General features: G+C 37.2%; 1 protein-coding gene across 4 annotated transcripts in view; it reads left to right on the forward strand.

Annotated features, from left to right (window-relative positions):
• GALNT18 (polypeptide N-acetylgalactosaminyltransferase 18) overlaps positions 1-23,118 on the forward strand; it is a 212,047-nt gene that overhangs the window by 111,896 nt on the left and 77,033 nt on the right. For all 4 annotated transcript variants that reach the window (XM_072338534.1, XM_072338531.1, XM_072338532.1 and 1 more), the window contains 2 exons: positions 11,570-11,762; positions 21,353-21,519. In XM_072338534.1, coding sequence (XP_072194635.1) covers positions 11,570-11,762; positions 21,353-21,519 — 360 coding nt within the window. The remainder of the gene's footprint in view (positions 1-11,569; positions 11,763-21,352; positions 21,520-23,118) is intronic.

Here is a 23,118-nt window from a genome sequence, read left to right on the forward strand (position 1 = left end):
AATAACTAGGCCTTCCGGTAAATTACTTCCTGTGTTTCCGTTTTTCTCAGAGGTAATAAGCAAGGGAAGCCACTTTTCAGAAATTCAATTTTATTACTGAATATTGTTTCTCAGCAGTCTCTGCTTCTTGTCCTTGTCTGTTTCTTGATTGCAAACTGGTCTCTCATGTGCAAATTGCTCTCATCTCCTGCTCTTACCTGGAAGAAATATACCATGTAACCAACCTAACTAATGGCAAACTAGTGTGTAAGTGCATGCAAAACTGTTGATCACAGCCTGAACCTCTGATTAACCACCTGAGGCAAGCAATGAGTCAGCTGTGGGAGCACAGGTGAAGGTGATTCAGCTGTGCTATTGGAAAGCAGAAGGTGTGGAGCTTGGCTCCACCTCTCCAGATCTCATTTAAGGATTGCACCTGTGTGGACTTTACTACGAACCTTCATCACTGGTGAGCATTTTCCATTTTTCATAGATTATCTTTCTATCACTATTATCTTTAACATGAAACCTCTGTTTACTTATTGACTGTATAACTGTACATTTGGTGAGGCAGGTGAAACAAAAATAATGTCTTTTTTGTGGGGTATTTATAAATGGGTTGGGGGGAGAATATCATCTCCTTAGACAAAATGATTCCTCAGCAGATCCCAGGGTTTATGAGTTCTCCCTATTATCAATTGGCCACTGTAGTTGAGAAGTGGGGTCCCCTGCGAGTTATGCAGATTATTTCCCCATTCTATGTGATGGAATATTTTCAAGGATTAAATAAGGACATTTTTCCTATGAAAGAATGGCAGTTAGCTGCCTCTACAATGATATGGCCACTGTTAAATGCCTTAAATCAGGCAGAAACCAGAACTGACAGATGGGAAAATGAAAATCAATTTTTGAAAAACAGTATTGAAAAACTAGAACAAGAACTTAGTGTATTAACAGGGAAAAGACCACCCTTGCATTCCCCAGTGGCCCAGGTCTGTAATATTTCAATGGATAACAACTGTGTCTCTGAAACAATGGACCTGGTTGAACAAGAAAGAAAATCACTAAAACTGTTTTAGATGAGCCACTTAGAATGGACTCCTTGGAACTCCATTCTATTGTAACCCAAAAAACAAAAAATATTCGAAATGTACTAGCAGGGGTGCCTTCTGATCAAGCAGTGAGTAGGCTGTGGAAACACAGGTGAAGGTAATTCAGCTGTGCTACCAAAAGCTTGGCTACACCTCTCCCAAATTTCATTTAAGGTCTGGCATTAAGGCAGGATCTCTCCTTTCTCTGGAGATTATTCTTTTGTGGAGTTTACTGCGACCCTTCAGTTTTGGTGAGCATTTTTCATTTATCATAGATTATCTTTCTATCATGATAGTCTTTCATATGAAACATCTGTTTAACCTCTGTTTACTTATTGACTGTATAATTGTATACCTGTACAATTGTATTGTACAAAGAGTCCAGCGGAGGGCCACAAAGATGGTGAAGGGCCTGGAGCATCTCCCCTATGAGGAGAGACTTAGGGAACTGGGTCTGTTTAGCCTTGAGAAAAGAAGGCTGAGAGGGGATTTGATCCAGGTTTATAAATACCTGAGGTGTGGGAGCCATAGTGGCGATGCTGGTCTCTTTTCAGTGGTGCATGGGGACAAGACTAGGGGAAATGGGCTGAAACTTCAGCATAGGAAGTTCCACACTAATGTGCTCAAGAACTTCTTTACAGTGAGGGTGATGGAGCACTGGAGTCTCCTACTCTGGAGATATTCAAGACCCTCCTGGATGCCTACCTGTGTGACATGGTGTATGGAGCCTGCTTTGGCAGGAGGGTTGGACTCGATCTCTAGAGGTCCCTTCCAACCCCTACAATTCTGTGATTCTGTATAACTGTATAGTAAGCATAAGCTTGGAAGTGGTTTGATCAACTTCTGACAGAAGTTTTGTCTATGAAAGTAACGAAGAGATGCAGAATTCCTTAAAAATATAGCACAGGTGCATGTTAGGTGTATGTATTCTGGTAAGCATTATCAGAGGAAATTGATTTTTACTGCAGAATGTGTATTTTCATTGATAATCTTTTTTGCAGTGTTAAAGATGTATGCACTATTTTCAGGTTTCCCAGGGTTTTACAACTGTTAACTTTACCATAAACATACAGGGTCTGTCTAGCCTGATTCACCCTGTAGCCCATATTTCATGACAAAATTACATCTAGAGGGCACTAGTGGTGAGGAGTTAGCTAGTGGGAACAACAACGTAGGATTTGCAGTGTTTTCAGGTCAGAACGGGTGAATTCTAGTGTATACAGGAGGAATATAGAGCCTTTTCCCCTTTAAAGTAGTATTTGTTTGTACACATACAGTGTAGTGTTTTCTTGGCAACATCATGATGGTTTTGTTTTTCTCCTGTATGTTTTCTTACCCTTAGGAAATAACCACTGTAATGAAATTTCCTGCATAATTAAGAGTTTAGAAGTTTGTTACTTACAGTTCTGAGGGCTCTTTAACAGTTCTTTTGTCTTAAAGGCTTCGAGTTTCTCTTTAAAAGCTAGGTTTTCTTGATCCTTACACTGACCTCTAGTGGTTAGTACATTTTGACAGTCATCTTCAAGTGTCTTTCTCCCAACGTAAGGTAACTCTTGTACAGTAACTTTTTAGGAACTGTTGGGTTAACGAAGATGGGCAAGTCAAGAGAAATCTAATTTCTCCATGGTAACATCTGCTCTCTCTGGGTAAGCACTCATATGTATTAGATAGCGCATACAGAGCTTTTGTACTAAAAGGCAAACGTCCAAGTTGTCAAAATGTGAAAGCTACCTGCTGTTTGCAGCCTGACATCTTCATCACTTATCTTTAACGTGTGGTCTGCCTTCTGACATTTTTCTGCACTGGGTCCTACATTTCTGAGAAACCTGTCTCATTCAGAGATCCTTTGTTTTATTATGATAGCAGATTGGGAGCTGTGATTGGAAAAGCAAACTTCTGTTTTCTATTTGTGTGGTGGACTCCTGCACACTATAGTTTATGCAAGTTAGAGAGGGGAAAAAAATAGACCCAAAGTTGAAAATGCATTCCGGGTTACTCTCCTTACAGTCTGTGGATAGAAGAATTCAAGTTAACATTAAAAATAGCTATGTGTAAGCTAAGGGACAGATACTGCTTTTTGTTAAGGCAGATTATGAATGTCATTAATAACTACTTCTATTACTACTATTAAACTCTCAGTGGGATATGTTTCTGTTTGCTTGTTTCTAGTGTGCCAAATTCCTTTTTAAATTGGTTATTATCTTATGATTTTATTAGTCTTCAAGTGATTTTCATTAGTTTGTCTAAGCTCCATCACCATTAGAAACATAGATTTTGAGCACAAACTTTTTGCCTTTTGTCTCATTAGGGAAGAAGGGCCTTGCAGTCTGGCTGCCCCGTCTCTAGGAATCAGCACAAGCTATTAAATCTGTAGGTGTAATAATGCTGTTTGCAGAGTTCTGGCCCCAATTGTGCTCAGGTTTTCCACATTCAGTGATTAATTTGATACCCCAGAATGTATATTAAGTATTGCTTAAGAAATAAAGATCAAGTCATTGAAGTTTCTAATACAAATCTTATTGTAAGAATAGAATTACATAGACTAAGATACCTGTACACTTTTTCTGCTTCAGATTCATTATTTCTTGGAATTTATTTGCAATTTGGTTGTATGACATTGTGAAAGATTCTACATCATATCCTGTGAGTGCTGTGTCTTCAAACTATGCCACATTGGTCTGCTGCTGGTAGGAGAACTCAAAATCTGTTTTTAGAAAGAATGTAGGCAAGAAGAATATAATCCAAAACCATGCAGAAGCAGGAGGTTGGCTTTCCAGCTATGTGATGTAATGCAGTCTTCATATAGTCATGCTTTTTAGTTAACTTTCAGTGTTGTTGATTTTAAATTTTACATCTCCTTGCTTTGATTTTTCTTCTGCAAGTAATTTGAAATCAGTGATCTACTTCTGACATCTTGGAATGTGTTAAATTACAAGGAGGGCTGCAGACAGTATAACCACCTTGAGCGGGTAGATTTTATGAGTCCTCTGTTAGGGACTGAAAACCAAAAGCAAAACAGAGGGTCTTTTGTTCTCACTAGTGCAAAAGGAAATCTCTTATGACTTTAGGGCGTTTGTTTTTTTTTCCTCCAGGAACTTAGCTGCTGTGAGCATGTGGATGTTCATTACCTTTTTAGTTACATGCTAAAAATCAGCCCGTATGAGGTGAAAGGCTGTGATAAAAATTCAGTCTCACTGTCATAGGTTATCCTAAAATCTACCTGCACCCATGACATGCGTGCTGTCATTTAACATTTATTTTTAAAATCTTTTAAGCTTCGTCGTGGTTGTGTTCTACATAGTATTATTGTGGCTTCTTTACAAGTTCATAGGAAAGAATCTCCTGGTTTTTGTTGCTTTATTTTCCATCTGTCCACTGTTGGCACTAACTACAGTGTGCTGGAATATGTTAAGATTAGAGCTTGAGCTGAATCCTCACAGGGTGCTTCTGTATTTTGTCTGTTTACTCGTTTGTTTTGGTTTAAATTAGGGCTGTGCTGCTCATACTCTGTATGGACAGACACTGGCAGACTTGAGGACTTCTTGAGGAATCCTGACAGCCTCAGTGTGGCTTACTGAGCTGTAAGAAGCGGTAGCAGAATTTAACCTACTTGGATATTTCATGTTTTTTTCCTTAGATGCCCTTCCATTAAGATCAGTTCATTGGGAACAAAGCTAGATTCTGACAAAAAGACTTAACTTGAATATTTGAAACACTAAAATTCACTTTTCTGCACAAAAATGGTATTAATGTTGACACCTTGTCAGTAGCATTGTGTTTTTTGAAGGGGAGAGCTGACACAAAATAACCTTTCTGAGGGAAGCTCTGTTACTGCAACTTTTTCTCTATGTATGCCTTTCTCCATGCATTTCCTTGAGTTGCTTCTGCAATTACCTGTCAGGGTTTCCTTGTGCCATGAATACAAGGAGGTTAAGTTTTTATTTCAGAGTTGTATTAATCTGTTAAAGGATTTATAGCAGTGACCCACATGGGATCAACCTTCCAAGACAGAAATTGCCAGACTGAGATCTTGTTCTGTGTTTAAAAGCATCGGTAAGTCTTTACAGTTTTAAAATCTCTACAAAATTCCATGACTCGGTAAGTCTGGGGTCTTTACCTGCCAGTCTTGGCTCTGGCCAAAGGATATGGATTGACTAATAGATGAAGGGCAAATGAAGAGGAAAGAATGAAAAGGTCCTTCCTTCTACAGAAAGCTGAAATGCCAGTGCATGCGGGAAATTGAATATAGATTTTCCAAGTGCTGGGAGCCAGAGTCTAAGGCCATTAGGCCCACTGCACTTAAAATACTGGCACAGTTCCCAAAGTAGCAGCAGAGACAGTCTAATACACAGATCTGCTGTTGCTGCTTCATGATTGTTTCAAGGATGTGAAGGCTGCTGAAACATTGTAAGAAATCAGTTCCTTCACCTTCATCAAAATGGCGCTTCTGTTTCTTAAAAGCATTTGTGATTTTTTTCCCTTCCCAAAAGTCTGCTGAACGTTCTGCTGAAATCCTGACATAATTTCTAACTACTTTTTTTTTTTTTTTTTTTGTGAACAACCCATTGTGCCTGAGCACATGTACCTTTGCTCAATTATCGATGCTCTCTGTAGGCCTTTAGCTGATGCTATTTTTGTTGAATGGGGCACTTTTGCTGATTTGCTGCCTATTCCTTCTTGCTACTGGCACTTATTCAATTCAGATAAATGTTTATGTGGTGCATTTTGATAAACACTTCAGATACCATGGAAAGCATCTTCACAGCAGCAAAGCTTTGATGTGAAACTGCCACTTCAGTGAGAAGACCTGCTGTCTTCAAATGAGGAATAGAACCAAAACTAGACTCACAGAGTGGGAAGAATAAAAAGCACGTTTGAATCTCTGTAATGATCGTGGCAGCCTTTTTCTGGTTTCAACAGGTTGGCAATTCAGAGAAAGGATCGTTATAACCTTTCCTAGGAAAATAAGTTGAAATCCAAATGCTGTTGGAAGAAAAGAACATTTCTTAATGAACTTCAGAATTTCTTATTGGGATGGAGGCAATTCACTTGGTTGTTGCTATAGCGTGTGGCGTTATGTTAGACTTAGCTGTTGTCTTTAGGGGATGGATGTTTGTCTTGCTGTTTTCTGTTGCCTATTTTGAACTAGGTTCTTCAAAGCTTTTTGGTTGTAGAAATTGATAGTAATTGATAAGATTACTTCTCTATGAATTTTCATCATATTAAAATAATGGAAAACATCACCACAGAGAGACAATGTAGCACTGATCATAAACTGGAGAAAACCAAAGCAGTGTACAACTTAGGAAGAGAAATAAGAGAAAAATAAAGAGTAAAATAAGTTTATTACTGGCAAGAATTGATGGTCTGACTTTTGCAACATAGAGGACAATAAAGCATATGCAGTGTATGGACTTAGGATGTAATCAACTCTTATTGTTCAGGATTGTCTTTATGACCTCTCCTGTAAACCAAGTAGTTGATAATTGCAAATGCATTTTGGACAGTTGATATATTTTAAAGGTTAAAGGCTTCCACAGGAAGATAATACAAACAGCTGTAGGTTCAATTACAGGTTTAGATGCTATGTTGCTTTAAAAATTATTCCTTGTAGATGTTTTACTGTCAATTGTGCCTTACTTACCAGTGAAATTAGATAAGCTTATCAATATCCTTTACCTATTTAGTCTTCATTCTTGGTGTTAATGTGATTACGTAGAATATTAACTTATCAGTTAAGGCCATCAGAAATTTGAAGCAATCATCGAAGTTCTGAACATTCTTAAATCTTGATAAAGAAGCATGAATGGGCAGGATCAACGTTCTCAGGGCAGATATTCAGGAAATATGTTGATGCAACATAACATTAGACTGGTAACAAAACTGAAGACAGTCTTTCAAAGAAAGTCAATGGTGAGTCTTTGCATAACTGATGCATCGGTGCTGTTAGGGATGTTGTTTATGATGCTCAGAGTAATGAATGCATTTGTTAGCTGAAAGAAAATCACATGCAATTAAATAATTTCATTATACAAATGGTTGTTAAGTATTTTGCCAAGATGCTTAAAAACTACTACTGTTACTGCTACATGCAGTAATTTTCATTTCCTTCCTTTGACAACTTAAGAATGCTACTGCAAGTTAAGTGGTTTTCCTGGAGCAATCTAGAAATAATTGTTTTTTTCACGGTGGGCAGAATGAATCCCATGCCTTTATTACTTGTTATCAAACAATGACATAAATATACTTTGTAAATGCAAGAATGCTTATTCTGAATTCTGTGCTGTCTTATCAGATTGTATCATCATATAGTACTGTGAGTACTGGTTGTATTACTTGCCTTAAGAGAAGTTTCACAGTGAAATACAAGTTGAGAGAAACTAACAAACATGGATCAGATGGAAGTAATGAAAGGAATATACTAGTGTATTATAGTAACTGAGATCAGTAAATTATATTCATAACTTTTAATGGAATAAGGTTTGTCTTGTTGCTGCTAACACATTGCTTGTCCACAGTTCCCTGGTAATAGCAAGGGATAGATATTTTGTTTTCTGTTTGTCTGTTGTGTGGTTGTACACCCTCTGAAGAGACTATTATTTTATTGCCAGTAAATGTGAATGTATAGTTACTGACTTTGATATTGGGAAGCAAAGACCACAACAACTTAAAACACTTGGAGAAAGCCTCTTTTTTTTTTTTTTTTTTTTTTTTTTTTTTTTTTTTTAAATTTTCCCACCCCCTTTTTCCAGACTTTGCATCACTTAAGACTCCTCTCCAGCTCCCTTGCTACAGGTGCTGGTCATGCTCAATCCCTTCAAAGAGGCAACAGGTAGCACAGGAGGTCAGATTCAGTGCATACTCATTGTTTTTCACTCTTTTCTTCCACTCCACCTTCCTTTCTACATGTTTGCTTTGCTCTGGTGTGAGCTTATTCATGGTCTGCTGATTCTGCGGGGCTCTATCTGCTCCACCACAGAGTAATTTCTAATTCTCTGACCTCAGTCATCTCTCATTCCTTTGTTCTTTTTGTTCTCTTGTACCCTTGTTCTCTCTTCCTTGTTGCTTTCTGCCCTTAGCAGAAGTGCATCACGTCTTGCAGCTCCAGGAGATGCACACAGAAAAGTTTCAGACTATATTTGGAAGTACAACACTCTCATGATGCGTGTCCTGTCCATGACACCAATACTCTGACAACCCAGGTGTACAGCCAACTGACATCTGAGTAAACTATTAAGCAAATCAATCTAGTGGCAAAGTGTCAGTTTGCTAAGAGTTATATCAGCTTTCTCTCTGTGTATACCACTCTTTGCATGATGTAGAAAGTCATTGTAGTGAAGACCCCCCATGTTAACACGTACAGAAATGTGCTGTGGATAGTAAGCTTTCTTCCCACAGGAGAAATGGGACTGATCTTTCCTTCTTAGTCATAGCTGAGCAGATAAATGTGCCTACCTTAGTATTGCTTCAGGCAGTACTACTTCCTGGCTCACCTTTGAGCCTTAGTTTCCCCATGGTCATTCTGCAGTTGTAGAAGCAAGTGGTAAGAAATGCTTGGGAGACTACAGGTCAAATTTCGTTTTTGGAGAATAAGATGTAAAATACACTAGCGGAGTAGTCAAAAGGCAGCTAGTGGTCTTATAGTAATTGTTTTTATTTCTTGTTGTACACTGATCAAACAAACGCACATCCCCAGGAGTTTTCAGTCAAAGAAAAGAAAGGCTTTGTCATCAGAAATGCACGTTTAATTCCACTGTTTGAAGTTTTAATTTCAAGTTTTGTTGAGTGTTTCTTTTTGGTCCCTGTAAAACAGCATCTATGGATTCCAATTGCTTGAAAATCTTAGTCTTACAGATACAACCTAGATTTTACTGACCACTTTATCAATCAGAAAACAACAAGAGATTCATATGTTACTTGAGGAAATGCTCATGGCCACAGAACTTGCAGATAAAATGCAACAGATGCCTGTCTGAAAATAATTCAGTGAGTATAGCGATTCCCAAGATGGATGTCCATGCTTGGAAAATTGTCCTTGTATGCAGTTACAAGTGCATAGGTGTGTACTGTTCTTCCAGCGAGCACTTATTTTTTTATTCAGACCTCTTTTGGGGCACCTACATGTGGTTGTGAAGTGGCAGACCCAATATCAGCCGGTCATCTGCCATTGATATAAAAGTTAAAGCCTTCAGAAAAACATGCTTGATTTGGAGAAATCCAGATTAATACCACTTTTCCTGTCAGTGCTGGAAGCAATGGAAGGAGAGAAAAGGGTGCTGACCTCAGAATGGGCTTCTTGGCAGGGGAGAGACTGTTCCTATCACTTCCTGGTCTTGAAAAGCCCTTCTCGCAATTCTGTCAGTGCACTTTTCTGCCCTGAATGCATTAATTCTGTGTGGACACTAGAATAAATGAATGCTTTAGTACCTTAATCTTTTAACAGATGTGAAATAATTACCAGGGAATTTGTGGAGGTATTAATTTGCTAGCCTTTCATAAGCAGAAGGGACTATTCAATGTGTACTTCTCCCAGTCTGTACTCACATCTGTGATCATCTCAGCCATTGCACTTGGCCCTCTTATACCTCATTAGATTTTTCTGTACCCAGTTTGTTTCCTGAATTCCTTTTCAAATCAGTGTTATTTTTCTGTACCAATATCAGCATCCCAAAACCCCAGGTTATTCATCCCACTTAACTTTTGGAAAAGCTCATTAAGTAGAATTTATATTTAGTAGCATTTGTGGGACTGTAAATCTTTAAGTGTGATTGTATCTTGAATGCCATTTGCTGTGAAGACTATGTTCCAATAAGGTATGTGGTTAACCTGAGTTAAATGCTTGCGTAGCACGTTTTCTTGACTAGCGTGTGTGTATGTGCTCGTAAAAAATGGAGAACAACATCGATTTCTACTGATTGCACCCAGTCTAAGTATATCTCTTATGATGTGAAGATAGTTTGTAAGATTACTTGTGTAAATTCAAGCTTTTTTTTTGTGGAGGTCACTTAGTAGTCAACAGATAGCAGTGAGTAAAACTGGAGTTCTCTCTATGATTTTTGGACTGGCATTTAAAACTCTTCTGCCTTTCTTAAGTTAGGATCTTCCAAAAGTGATCTGAATTTACCGAGGTGTTTTTTTTTTTTTTTTTTTTTTTTTTTTTTTTTTTTTTTTTTTAAATGTACTTTGCTACTTTGCAGACTTGTAAAATCTCTACTCTGTGACATTTATCTGTGTGGCAGCAGCGCTTGCCTCATTTGACAGAGGATTTAGCATGTCTTTGAAGAAGTGAAGTAGATACCAGGATTCAGGCTATAAGGCAGTACTTTGTTGTGTAAATAAGCAGTACAAATTTACAAAGGTTGGAATCTAATGCAAGTGTCATTGGTTTCCTGTCAGTACTGTCAGAGGAAAATAACAAACATCTTGAATGAATCAAACAACTTAAGCTCAATTTGTTTTTGTGTTTTGGGTTCCCTTTAGTAAGAGTTCAAACAACGTGGTTCTTGGCATACTTGGAGAGTCACTGTAATAGTGGTATGTACTGTTACTACACAAACTGTTTTCTTTAAATGTTGCTGTGTAGCTAGCTTAAGCCAGCTGTCAGCTCTGTAGGAGTCTGTGGGTGTGGAGGATGATGCTGTCCTGGCTGTCAACAGTGAAGTTTTTGCCTGTTGGAATACTGATAATTACCTGAATATTTACTTTTATTTTCTTAAGTTTGTGTGATCAGTACTAATGAGTTGTGGTTTCTGAATGCAGTACTTGTGAAATGAGAGTTTTTATTTAGTTGGGTAGTTGTTAGTGACTATAGAGACTACTCATAATAGGGACTTTTAGAAAATGACATTTTTATTTTGTAAGCCGGGTATCTGTGATGACAGATCAGAGCCAGGTAAGGCATTTGATTTTCCTTTAACAGTGTACTGTATATAATAAAGTGTTTACAGAGACAAGTGGTTCTCTAGGCTGATTGCATGGTCACCTGAATAAAGAGTGAAGGGCTATCTGGGTAGATGAGATGATGGTGCTACTAGTCGCTATGAACAGACCTCTTATGCAGTTATGTAGTGTTGTCTATCCTGTATGGACTGTCTTTCCATGTCCCCTTCAAAATTTCATCCTTTTCCTTGCATGGTAATCTTTGTTCATCTTTGCATATGTATGTACATTATTTTTTTACTTATTTTCTGATGAGAATCTTCTTTGAAATTTCATCTGGAGTTGTCAGCCCTGCCCTTCAGTTTTGTTGTGATGAGAAAGAATTGGTTTTAACAGAACTATACTTTGAATTTTTATATTTTAAGCCTCAGGTACTAATAGTTATACTGACACAAGTAGCATGTGAGGATGTGTTTTGTGAAGACTTTATAGACTGCAATAAGCTGGGAGCATTTGCTGTTTTGTCTGGTGCTCATCCTAAAGTTATACCTTTTTAAATTAATGTGCCCTGGAGCCTCTTAGAATGTAAGTCTAAAATTGTTTCTTTTTGTCTGTTGTAGAAGCTCCACCGAAACAGGAAGAAAATCCTGCTGAGGCGTTCACTGATTCATCTCTCTTTGCTCACTGGGGCCAGGATCTCAGTCCTGAAAACAGACGTATTGCACTTAAACAGTTCCAGTATTACGGCTACAATGCGTACCTGAGTGATCGCCTGCCACTGGACAGGCGCCTGCCTGACCTCAGACCTAATGGGTAAGTGTCATAGATAACCTGAGCACTGTAGGTCCTGGAGTTCCACTCTGTTAGCCTGGCACTGTCTCATAAAAACCTGAAAGCAAATGAGACTGGTGAGCTCTAGTGGTGCACTTTGCGTTTTAGACAAACAGTGTGTACCAGACTGTGGAACTTCCAGCTTCTTTCACTCAACACCACTTCTATTAGGAAGCGTTCATGTAAGGCAAAATGAATACATCCACTATTATTTTGGAATGTTTAGGTAAGATGAATGGGACCATGTGAATGGACAGCCTTCCTTTTAATGCATTTTGAGTCTTGCTGTGGTGGAACCATTCAGAGACAGTTAACACTACTGTTTTTCAGTGATATCTTTTCCTTTCAGCAGACATAGCAGCTCTGGGGATGGGGAAGTGGGGAAGTCAATCCCAAACGCAATCGAAATGTGATCTCATTAACTTCTTCTAAGCAAATGTTTTGATAACTGAAGCAATAAGCATTATATTTTACCATAAATCAAATGATATAAATGAAAAGATAGGAAAACCATTTGAGGCAACAGTTCCATAATTTTAAATACATATGTATTGTATATATGTATTATGCATTACTATATGTAATGGTGTATCACATTTTAGAAATATGTGTAATAAATTTGCTGAAATAGCAACCTTAAGGAAAAGAAGGTCAACGCGATAATATTTATATTTTTATTTAAGAAATTTCTTATTGTCTGAAAGGACAGTTTCTTTTTATTTTTTAATTGTAAGCTGATTTAGAGGAAATATAAATCTTCTGTAACTAACAAGATACCAGTGACAGAAGTGTGTCCTTATTTCTCTATAGAACTGACTCTTCTGAATGATTTCAGTCTGTACTTCTTATAATTGTGGATGTTAAAAAAAAAAAGACAGAAGTGAAAAGTTGCTTCATCTGAAATAAATTTGGATTGGGATTTCAAAAGAAATTCCAGTTTAAAATGAATCATGATCCTCATTTAGGTGAAAATCTTAATTCTTATTTAGCTATCTGCCAAAAACATGCTAGATGTTGCATATGTTTATAGGCACGTGCATACAAAATGACAGATTGGCAATGATAGCTTAGGAAGATTTTTTTCCCTTACCCTTTATCATGGTTCGAAAAGGAGTGGGTAATCTGATATGGAGAGGTAGCAAATTCTAGTACTGAGGGAAATGAAATGCATTGTCGGGTAGCATGTACGCTGTTGCATATATAGCAAGCGCTCTGTGGAATACTGTGTTACAGGATATTTTGAAAGGTTTCTGAGAAGAAGAATTCCCAGTTCTGATATGGACAGTCTCATTTGTGTGCGAGCACGTGCATGACTATTTCAGGAAAACTCTTATCTCATGAGAGCGTATTCTTCATCACAACCATCTGTTGTTAGGATTTCTAGCACCTATTTTTAAAGCTGGTTACTTTTGTCGCTTCTGGAGTCTGTATGGACGTATTAAGGTTTTCTTGAACTGATAGTAGAATCAAGCAGCATAGCATGAAAACCAAGGATTGCTTGTTCTGAAGAGAGCATCGAGCAAGTAGCGGGGAGATGGAGTTAATCAACTTCCTGACTGAAAAGCAATAAAACACAGGTATCATTGCATTGCTGCAGTTGCTTTTAGAGAACTTTTCCTGGAACTCTCGCCTGGATTTAACAGTACTTCTGCAATAGGCAGTGTGACATAAGAATCCTAGCAAAGGCTTGTAGGGAGTTAGCTGAAGGAAATGAAGTTCTTACGAATACAGCTAGGCTCAGTTATGCTCTATCATCTGTATTAATATCATATCACATGAAGTATCAGCTGTTGGTAAGAAAACAGAAATATAACTGGAGTCTAGTGTAATTCTCATCTAATTGGCCTCCGAGTCTGGAAGAATAAAGTGATCTGCTGAGAGCATGACACTGATTTGGCAGGCTAAGAACAAACAAGTGTTCCTTTAGTACCCAAAATTTCAGACCCAACTGCACCTTTGCTAATTGGGGCTGAAGTAGAAAAGGTTATATTTCTGAGAAACCTACACAAACCAAAAGATGTCAAAATGCTTAGCTTCTTATGGGCTGTGAATCCAAGCAGAGCAGCCCACACAGCCTCCTCTTTGCTGCCTGCAGCTTTATGCTTGTACATGACTTTGAGAAAAAAGCAGCATGAGGTCAGTATTTCATGTGTGTGACTTTCAGGATCACTGTCTCAGCCTTCACTGATGTATTTTTCCTGTCCCAGGCTACCTGTGTTTATTTTCAGAGATCAGGTGGAAGAGCAAATGCAGTAGTGGCAGCAACTTACTAAGTAGCCAACAACAGTGTAAGCTGCACAAACAGCAGGTGAAACTGAGGAGGCAGCTACCTTGGTGACTTTCTCAGCCGTGTGTGTTTTGAGTCTTGGGTATTTATAGTTAAGCATATGATTAAGGAATGAATATTGAGGAAAAGACAAAGCAGTAGCAGAGAAATGAAGTGAGTTTCGCTAAAGGAGTGTTTGGATTGGGAAAGGAGAAGAGGGTAGTAGAACAAAGTGAGCATAAAGAGTCTGTGCAGTTTTCTGAGTCTGTGGTGCCAGCTATGTGAGGCTGCACAAATGCACTATACTCCTGAGGTCCCCAGATATCTGGATGTTATGATGTCTGTGCTGTTTTAGCTTCTCATTCACCCAGATTAGGGAAATTGGACCTATGCATCTTATTATCTAGCTTGTTATTTCCTAGGAAGTGAGCACCATAACTTTATTCAGCTTTCTCCTTAGTATTGATGTTCATTTCTAACAAGGCAACCTAGAAGTGTGTAATTCTGGATACTGAGAATAAAAATTAACAAGAAATTACTGTGGGTTTAAGACATCAAAGTCCTCCTTCACACACTGCACCATCAAACTGAGGAACCAAATACAACATGTATACCAAAATGGAAATAGGTTCAAGAACGGTGCAATCATCAAAAATTTTTAAGGAAAAATGCAGTGGACACACTCTTTGGGCTTAATATAACAGCTAACACTCAGATCTCTCTGTTTTCTCATCAAAATGATGTGCCTGTGTTTCTGCAAAGTCTCTTGTTACTGAGAACTACTGTAGCTCCTTTTAACATCATACTTGTATGACTCAACTGTAACCTGCATTCTGTCCACAGTGCTCATATCAACATAACTCAGCAGCACTGGGGAGAATTGCTGATGCTGTCTCTCACAAGGCATCCATGTATTTCCTTGTGCTGCGGTTGGGCACTGCTGTTTACCACCCATACAGCCATCTGTTTGCCCATAATATGTCTGAGTAACAAATAACTGCTGACTCTAATGAGCTTGGAAGCATTGAAGAAAGCAGTATTGGCCTTACTGAGCACAGGAACAGAATAATACTCTATATTAATTATAGTTCTATTCTGCTCTATTATCTTAAGTAGGGCAGGCAGCACCCACAAAGCTTGTCGCGAGTGAAATGTTGAACAGACTCAAACAGAAAGGTGTTACTAAGAGGTGGGTTATTTAGGGATCCCAAACTTGCGTACTGAATCTCCCTTTGAGTGGATGCAGTTAAGGATTCTACTTTGTTGGCTTGTAAGTTTCTTGTTCCCTGATGCAGTGCATTGAAGCTCAAATGCAAAACAGCGATAGCATTGTTCTTTCCTTTTGTAAGGAGTAGTGGGGAAAAATAAAAATGTATAACAGGACCCCAGTAGAGGAATTCTACTGCAGAGTTCTGTTCCTGCGGAGCACATGTGATATGGAGTGACTAAGGGAACTTTTTCAATCAGTATTAACTACAGTCAACCAAAGATCTTTTCCCTTTGTAGAAAATGGTGTTTGTATGAAGAAGTGATGACTGGAAGGGGAGAATTTAAAGATCAGATTGTTTTTCCTCCTTGGAGATTGCTAAATATGTGGTACAACATTTGGCTTGCTGTAGATGTGCCCTTTTCCCGGCTGAGTCAGTGCTGTTTGGCAACTAGAAAAAGCAGAGGAGGTGCCCTGTTTCCTTTGCAGAAAAAGGCTTGGATCGTTTTGTAAGTGCTTCCTATTTCAAGAGGTTCACCAATCCTATTTTGTATTGCTTTGAGTCTCAGTTCAGCAAGGGAAAATGGTAGAAGCCTTGAGGAGTAGCAGAGTTGGGGTCAGAATGGAATATGCAAGATATCTGCAGGAGAGAGAAAATTTAAGCCTTTGCTCATTGAGGATAGTGTTTTTAGGACAAAAGCTGTTTATATGTGTGTGTCTATCCAAATGTCTGTGCTACTGCCAGTACTGCAGTGGTACATGCAGACCTGTAGATAGCATGCAAAGCAGCATCAGATCTGTATAAACCTGTAGGTTTTCCTTTATTAAGGCTGATGTAAGAAGAACATGCGATTCCCTAATTGTGAGGTTCAATTTAAGAATTTGTATGTTAGCTCTGTTTATCCCTAAAAGCCAGCTCCTAGGGATTTGCATCCCATAAGCTTTAGCTTCATCTGATCTTAAATCACCATGTATCCACAAAATAATTGTTTTACTGGACTTTGTTAGTGATGTGTGCGACTCCGTGTTTGTTTTACACAGAGTTCTGTTGTTTATAGTTGTAATAGACAATCTAAATAGTGGTGTTTGATATTTTGAAGGAATCCTTTATAATGAGTACAAATGTCTGGTCCTTTTCTTACTAGATTATTGTGGATAGAAGTCCTAAAATTAACAAGTTCTTCAGCATTGTTGTGAAATACTTAGTTCATTCTCCAGTCTTTTATTCATCTCTACTGTTGGTTGTTCTGTTTACTTTTCTTCACACTGAATCATAGCAGTGGCCACCCTCTGTTATTCTGGGTTTTGCTTTAGTGCAACTGCCCAAGTGGCTCTTGTAAAAGTATTTATTATCTCTAGCAAGTCAGCTGGAGTCTCCAAGTTGTTATAATAACCCAAGTTAGTGCTGTATACTCGTTTCTGCTCTTCCCTGTTTTTTTTTCTTTAACTGGAAGAAAATGTGGTGCTGTAATCCATGTTCACTTTTGCTCTCATTTTATAACATGGCTTTTCTTCACTTGGCGTACATTTACATGTACACAGGATAATCCCTGTCATAGTACTATATAAGAAACTAACAATTTTTGGCCAAACAGGTGTACAGAATTCTCTTTATGTTCATAAAAATTGGGTTTTATTGAGATCATAGGATCCCAGCTTGCTGTTCTTAGTGCTTTATTCAGAGAAAGCTATTGGCTATAGGTAAAAATAAAATAATTATGCAATAAAAATCTTATTGCCACGAGTATCTTTTAATAAAAGAAGTGAGGAATCAAGCAGGTACAATTAAATCAATGTTGTAAGATCCTTATGAGAGCAAGAACAACTCACTTTTGCTACAATCTTGGAATTCACCCGTGTTTTTATCAGCTTCTATATCATCTAATCTTTCCTTGTTCCCCGATATTTTGTTTTACCTGTCACCAATCCCTAAATTATGTTGGCTGTGTTTGCTTGTGGTTATATGGAAGCTGTATGCAAATTCCTTACCCAACTGAATGCTGCCTTTATTCTCCTGTAAAAGGTGTTGATCACAAACAACATTTTCTAGATTTGTAACACAAATTAACTTAGTGTTTTGCTGGCTTCAGTTCCATAATACTGCACTGTAATACTCAATGACTGGGAGAAAAGGAGAATTATTTGTTGTTCAATGCCAATTTTATTACTATAGTTTAATAAACACTTAAAATACTGATAACAATTTAAAAGGAAATATGAAGAATAAACATAAATCAATAAATTGTAAGAATTCCATCTTATATATTACAAAATTTGAATCTTTTGAGAGATTTTTCTAGTCTATTTATTTCATTTTTGCCAGAATGGTATTTCCTCCCCCCCCCATATATCTTAAACGTCTCCTTGTCATTTTGGTTGATGACAAAACAATACCAGATCTTGAAGTAAATAAATTTGTTACTGCTTATGTTTCTGATGAATTTGTATTCAATTAGAATTAATGCATCCCCCCACTTAGGTTCTTAGAATGAGACCTCAACCTCCGTTTTTTCTTAATATGCTTCATTCTGTCCTTCTTTGAAAAAAGAAAAAGAAAAAAGGAAAAAAAGAGAAGCTATGACAGAATTTATTGATTTAGACTCAAAATACATTCTGTTGGTGGCTGTGATACTCGTGTGATGCTTAAGTGAGAGGTTCTAAATATTTGCAGGAAAGACTTATTTTTTCATAAAAACTTATTTTTCTGTAGAAAGTCTAACAGGTAATTTATTAATACAGGAAATATTTCTTGGTTATTCTTACTCCATAGTTATGCTAAAATCATTTTAATGTGCGTAGCTGAACTGCGATATTACAATGCATGTATTCAAGATGAATATAATTTTCTCATGGACAAATATTTGAAAGAAGATTCATAACGTATGCTGTCCTCCAGCTGCCAGAGTTATGCTTGAAATAGAACACCAGGAGTTTCTCTAAATTTCTGGTAACCATGACAACTGTTACTTTAGTGTTATTAGCCCAGTGTAATTTAGCAGGGTTAGTTGTGAGAGGTAAATTTAGCTACATTGTGATGATACTCTTTGTTGCAATTTGAAATCATATTTCAAATTTATAGTTAAAATTCACTTAATCCTCATCCTGAAGTATGTTCAATACTTTGTGAACCTTACTTTGCAAAAATCGAGTGACTGAGACCTGGGCAGGTTGGAGGCTTGTTCAAGGCCTCAGGATGAGTCAGAGGCAGAGCTGTCATTAAAACATGTACATTGCTGGTTGCCATGCAACTGTGCACCTCTTAGGGCTTAATGGATGCCAGATTTTGAGCCACACAATTTCCTCCTTTTTTCTCTATTCAGAGTATGTTTTATACACATACACACCTGCCCCTTCTCTGTACCTATTTCTTTTTCATTCCCAAGGTATGAAATTGTATTACTCATAAAACTTAGCACAAAGATGGATGCTCTTGTGAAACTGTACAATTTCTCTGCATTCTGTGCTGAAACAAAGTTGGGTATATTTAATTCCAATTTGTTTAAATAATATCAAGAAGAAAAAAAGGAGATAATTTTTACTGTCATGAAAGTAACAATGGAGAATGCAATTTTCATAATACTCTACATGCGTTGAGTGCAGGCTGGAAGTAAAGATGATAGATGTGCCTGAATGGAAAAAAAAAAGCAAAAAAAACAAACAAAAACACATGAATTCAATTTAGGAATGTACCCTCATGGAATAAGAATTCATTTGTAAAGCATTTTTTAAAAGGTTGGTTGTGATGGGAGCCTAACTTTGTTCTCTTTTGTCATAGGCCGGTATCTTTTGGTGTATACTGGGGCAGAATAGGAGTCAAGTGACGTTTGTATAAGGTGCCAGATGAAGGAAAGTCCTGTCCACTAAGATTAAATTTGAAAAAATGTAAATGAATGCAGATACGAAAAATAATACAAGTAATTTCATTTAAATAGATCAAAGAAGTTTTGTTACGTTTCAGCTTATGCTTTAATCTATAGGAAGGCAACTGTTTTCTGTTTCATTTTGTAACAAGGGCTTGTTTATTAAATATAGTTTGTCACTGTACTTTCTTGCGAAAGTATATTTGAAGTATTTCAACCTTGGCTTTGTTGACAAAATTCAGTTTTTGAGGAAGTAATTTTTTTTTTTTTTTAGCATCCTCTAATTGTAATTTAAAATATTTTCCAGATTTTTTTATTTTTTTTTTTTAATTGCCTATTAGGTGACATTTTAGTTCATACTGCCCTCCTTTTGAATCTTAAATTTCAAAACTTGGATGAAATTTAAGTTGTTACATCAGACATAAATCTGAAAGTTTCATGAACTTGTAACGGGGACTACAGTTTTGTTAGTTATTTTGTCAATCTCTTTATGTCCATGCTGATTTGTGCATCTGATTTACTTGTAAGAGACAACAAGTGCAAAGTAACACTATCTAGTTATGTGTAAACACTAGTTTATGGAGCAATTTCTTTTGTTCATACAGAATTGCATGCAAATACTAATGCACAAACAGATCTGTTCTTTGGTTATCTGGATCTGCAATAGGATTTAGTATCTCCTGGAAATTATGAGATTTAGCATTTAAAAATCATGATGGGATTGTAGTTATGGGGACCTTTTGCAACTTTGAACTTGAAATATACACCTTGAAAATCCTGTTTTCACCTGCTGCTTACCTGTTGTGGCACATAAAATTCACAGTTGAGGATTCTTTCAGTTTTGACAGTGCTGAACCTGAGTTGAATTGTGCCTGTTTTCCCTTCTCAGTCATCTAGACGGGTTTTAAGCAGTGCTTTAAGAGTCTGTTTGCCTTAGAAGCTGATATTCTTCTAATGAATTATTTCAGAGGTTAAAATACTCACTCTAGAGTACAGGAGACAGGTGTGGAAAACCATCTGTTCTTGAGAAGATTTGAAACCTCATATGTCAAAAGGCGAAACTTCATGTACTGATATGAAGATGGTACTATTTAGCCTAGAGAAGACTGGGGGAGATCTCAGTGGTACCTGGTACCAGCACAAGAAGCAATTCTTTCACCCAGTGACAAAGGGAAAACTACCTAAGACATGTAAGGACTTCTCTACTGGGATTTCCATCAAATTGAAATTACAACAGAGAAAATGGATCAATTGGCCTGCTGAATTTTGAATATTGCATGTATATCCATAGTATTGGATGTCATATGTCCTGGGCACTAACTCTTTCTAAAAGCTTTAAAAACATACATATAAATTAATAATCTTGAATGAGTTTTGGTTTTCTTTAATGTCTGGAGAGTGACAAAGAATGCCCATGTGATAATTGTCTTTATTCATTAATTCTACAGATATTAAAAAATAAATGAAAAAAGTTACTTCTTCTAACTGAATGTAAAATTGAGGTAAGGAGTCATATTCAAGCATGACTGTTTGGTCAAAATATGTATTTATTGTAAGAATAAATAAATGCAGGAAAATGGTAAGGAGAAGTCATGCTTCTGCTTAAACTTCCTGGCAGAGCTTGCAGATAAGTTTTGTATCCTTGTACTATTTCTCCCCCCCCCTCCTTTTTTTTTTTTTTTTCTCCCTTCTGCCTGTATTTTCCTTCTGTCTATACAGTCTGAGCTTTTTTTTATCAAAAGTGTTCCTTGGAGCTGGGTCCCTTACTGTGTTTTTCTTAAGCTGAAGCAGTAGCTCCATTTCTTGACTGGTAGATGTAACAACAAAAGTAATTAACTTGGCTATCAAAAATACACTTTTCAGATTAAAGGGCAAAGTATTTATTCCTGTCTGTGCTGTCCAGAAAAAGACGATGTGAACAGCTGCAGCTGGAAACTGCATGTAAACGAGTTTGTCTTTGGTTTGCAAGCTAATTTTTCAGTGTTTTGGACCTTGAGTGGGAAAGAGAGCTCATTTCATGCCTTGGCTTTGCAGATAGTTTCAGTTGTTTTCAAATATGAGTTTTTTTCAGGACTAATTCATCTCCCTTTTGCCTATCAGTGTGAGCAGGCATGGGGATCTTCTGATCACTGTCTATAAAAGACCTTTGTTTGACTAGGGGTAGATTTCTCTGAAGCTATTCTTGTTAACATTGTGACTTCCAGAGTTTACATGACTGTTTGTTTACCTTTTTCTTCAGGTGCAGAAACCTTACGTTTCCTGACAGACTTCCAGAGGTCAGCATTGTATTCATATTTGTTAATGAAGCCCTCTCAGTGATTCTGCGCTCTATTCATTCTGCTATTGACCGGACTCCTGCTCACCTGCTCAAAGAGATTATTTTAGTTGACGATAACAGTAATAACGGTAAGAGATTTTGTTTGTCCTTTGTTTGTTTTCATAGAGTTTGAATCTTAAATAAGAATTCTTGAAGTCTGCCTCCCATTCATGCCATTAGCATTTCAGAGGTTTCCAGTGTTTTTTTCCTCCCTTCCTCATATCACAGTTGTACTGGGCTTTGTCTTCTAATATATACAAGTAGCTATGTTTAAACAAGGAATGTACAAGTATAGAATACTGTTTCTTTATGTTTAAGGCATCTTGTAAGCAGAATTTTTTGTATAACAACAGATTAAAGACCTAAAGTTGTTTTATGGCTCCTAGTACTTTAGTATGCTTTGAAGATTCTATGCTTACTCTGCTCTTCTTGATTCAGTTGCATGGTTTCATCTTCTTGTATTTCTTAGACATCTCCTTTAGACTGCTAATAATACCTTTTCTCTTTTTCTTATTCTCTCCTCTGTTCTGTCTGTTCATAGGTTTTCATTGGCAACATTTATCTTGCTGCTTTTGTACTGTATTAAAATTCTGTTGTCTATGTTCTGAAAGACTTCTTGCTTCTAATTACCTAGGCTTGCCTAGTTTGGTTTTTTTGTTTGTTTGTTTTTAATGAGCCCATGCTGGGCATTATTTATTATACATTATTATTATATAAGTCATATTCTCAGGCAACTTTACCAATGAAATGTTAATAAACATAGTTACGTTGACTATTAAAATTTGACTTTGCTGTGCAGGGATTAATTCTGATCTACTAAAATACAAGGATAATCTGAATTTATCCTGCTGAAGCACTGAGCAAAGGACTTTCCCTGTCCTTACCATCATTACAACTATTATGTGATCCCTGTTGCTAGATCTTGAGACTTTCTTGTCGTAGAGGTGTGTTGGGTTTGAATAGCACAAAAACTTAATTGTTAAACGATTAAATAAGTTCTCCTTCCCAGGCTATTTCTTCTGGTGACTGTCAGCAAAGGAAAATGTAAAACTCTGACTCTTTAAGCATACACAAAACCCAACAATTTGATTGGGTTTTATCAAATCTAATTCCAGTCCCAGTGAATACTACTGTGTTTAGGTTTACCAAAGGCTGCTCAAGCTTTTCTAGAAACACCTGCTCATGAAACAGTGCAGGTAAATTGGCATGCAGGATTTATAAGTTGTTAGTTTATGGTGCAATTTATGATGTAGCAATGTGATAAATTAAAAAGAAAAATTGCTTCAAACAGTAAACTTTGAGTGAAATAAAATGAAACCACACATGCAAAACTGACACGTGCACATGCGCATATATGCAATTCAGAAATTTCTGAGCTGAGGTGGATCTTTGTTTTGCTTCAACGATGTATTTCACATATGGTTTTGCTGATGCACTGTTGCTGGCCTTGGTTTTCCAGTTGTCCTTCATGCAATACATAGGCATTTGATAGGAAGAATTTTTGCAATCCAACATTGATACGTGGTCTTAGGCTCTGGAATATGTTTGTAAAAACTCATTCTTGTCATCTTTTAAAGAGCTCCAGCTATTATAATGCCAGACACTAAGAGAATTCAATTGAATATTGGCACTGCAGTGCCTGAGGCTTCTTACAGGCAAACTGGCCACAGGGTGATCATGGAAGAGGA

Source organism: Excalfactoria chinensis, chromosome 5, assembly GCF_039878825.1.
Source record: "Excalfactoria chinensis isolate bCotChi1 chromosome 5, bCotChi1.hap2, whole genome shotgun sequence".
NCBI lineage: Eukaryota > Metazoa > Chordata > Aves > Galliformes > Phasianidae > Excalfactoria > Excalfactoria chinensis.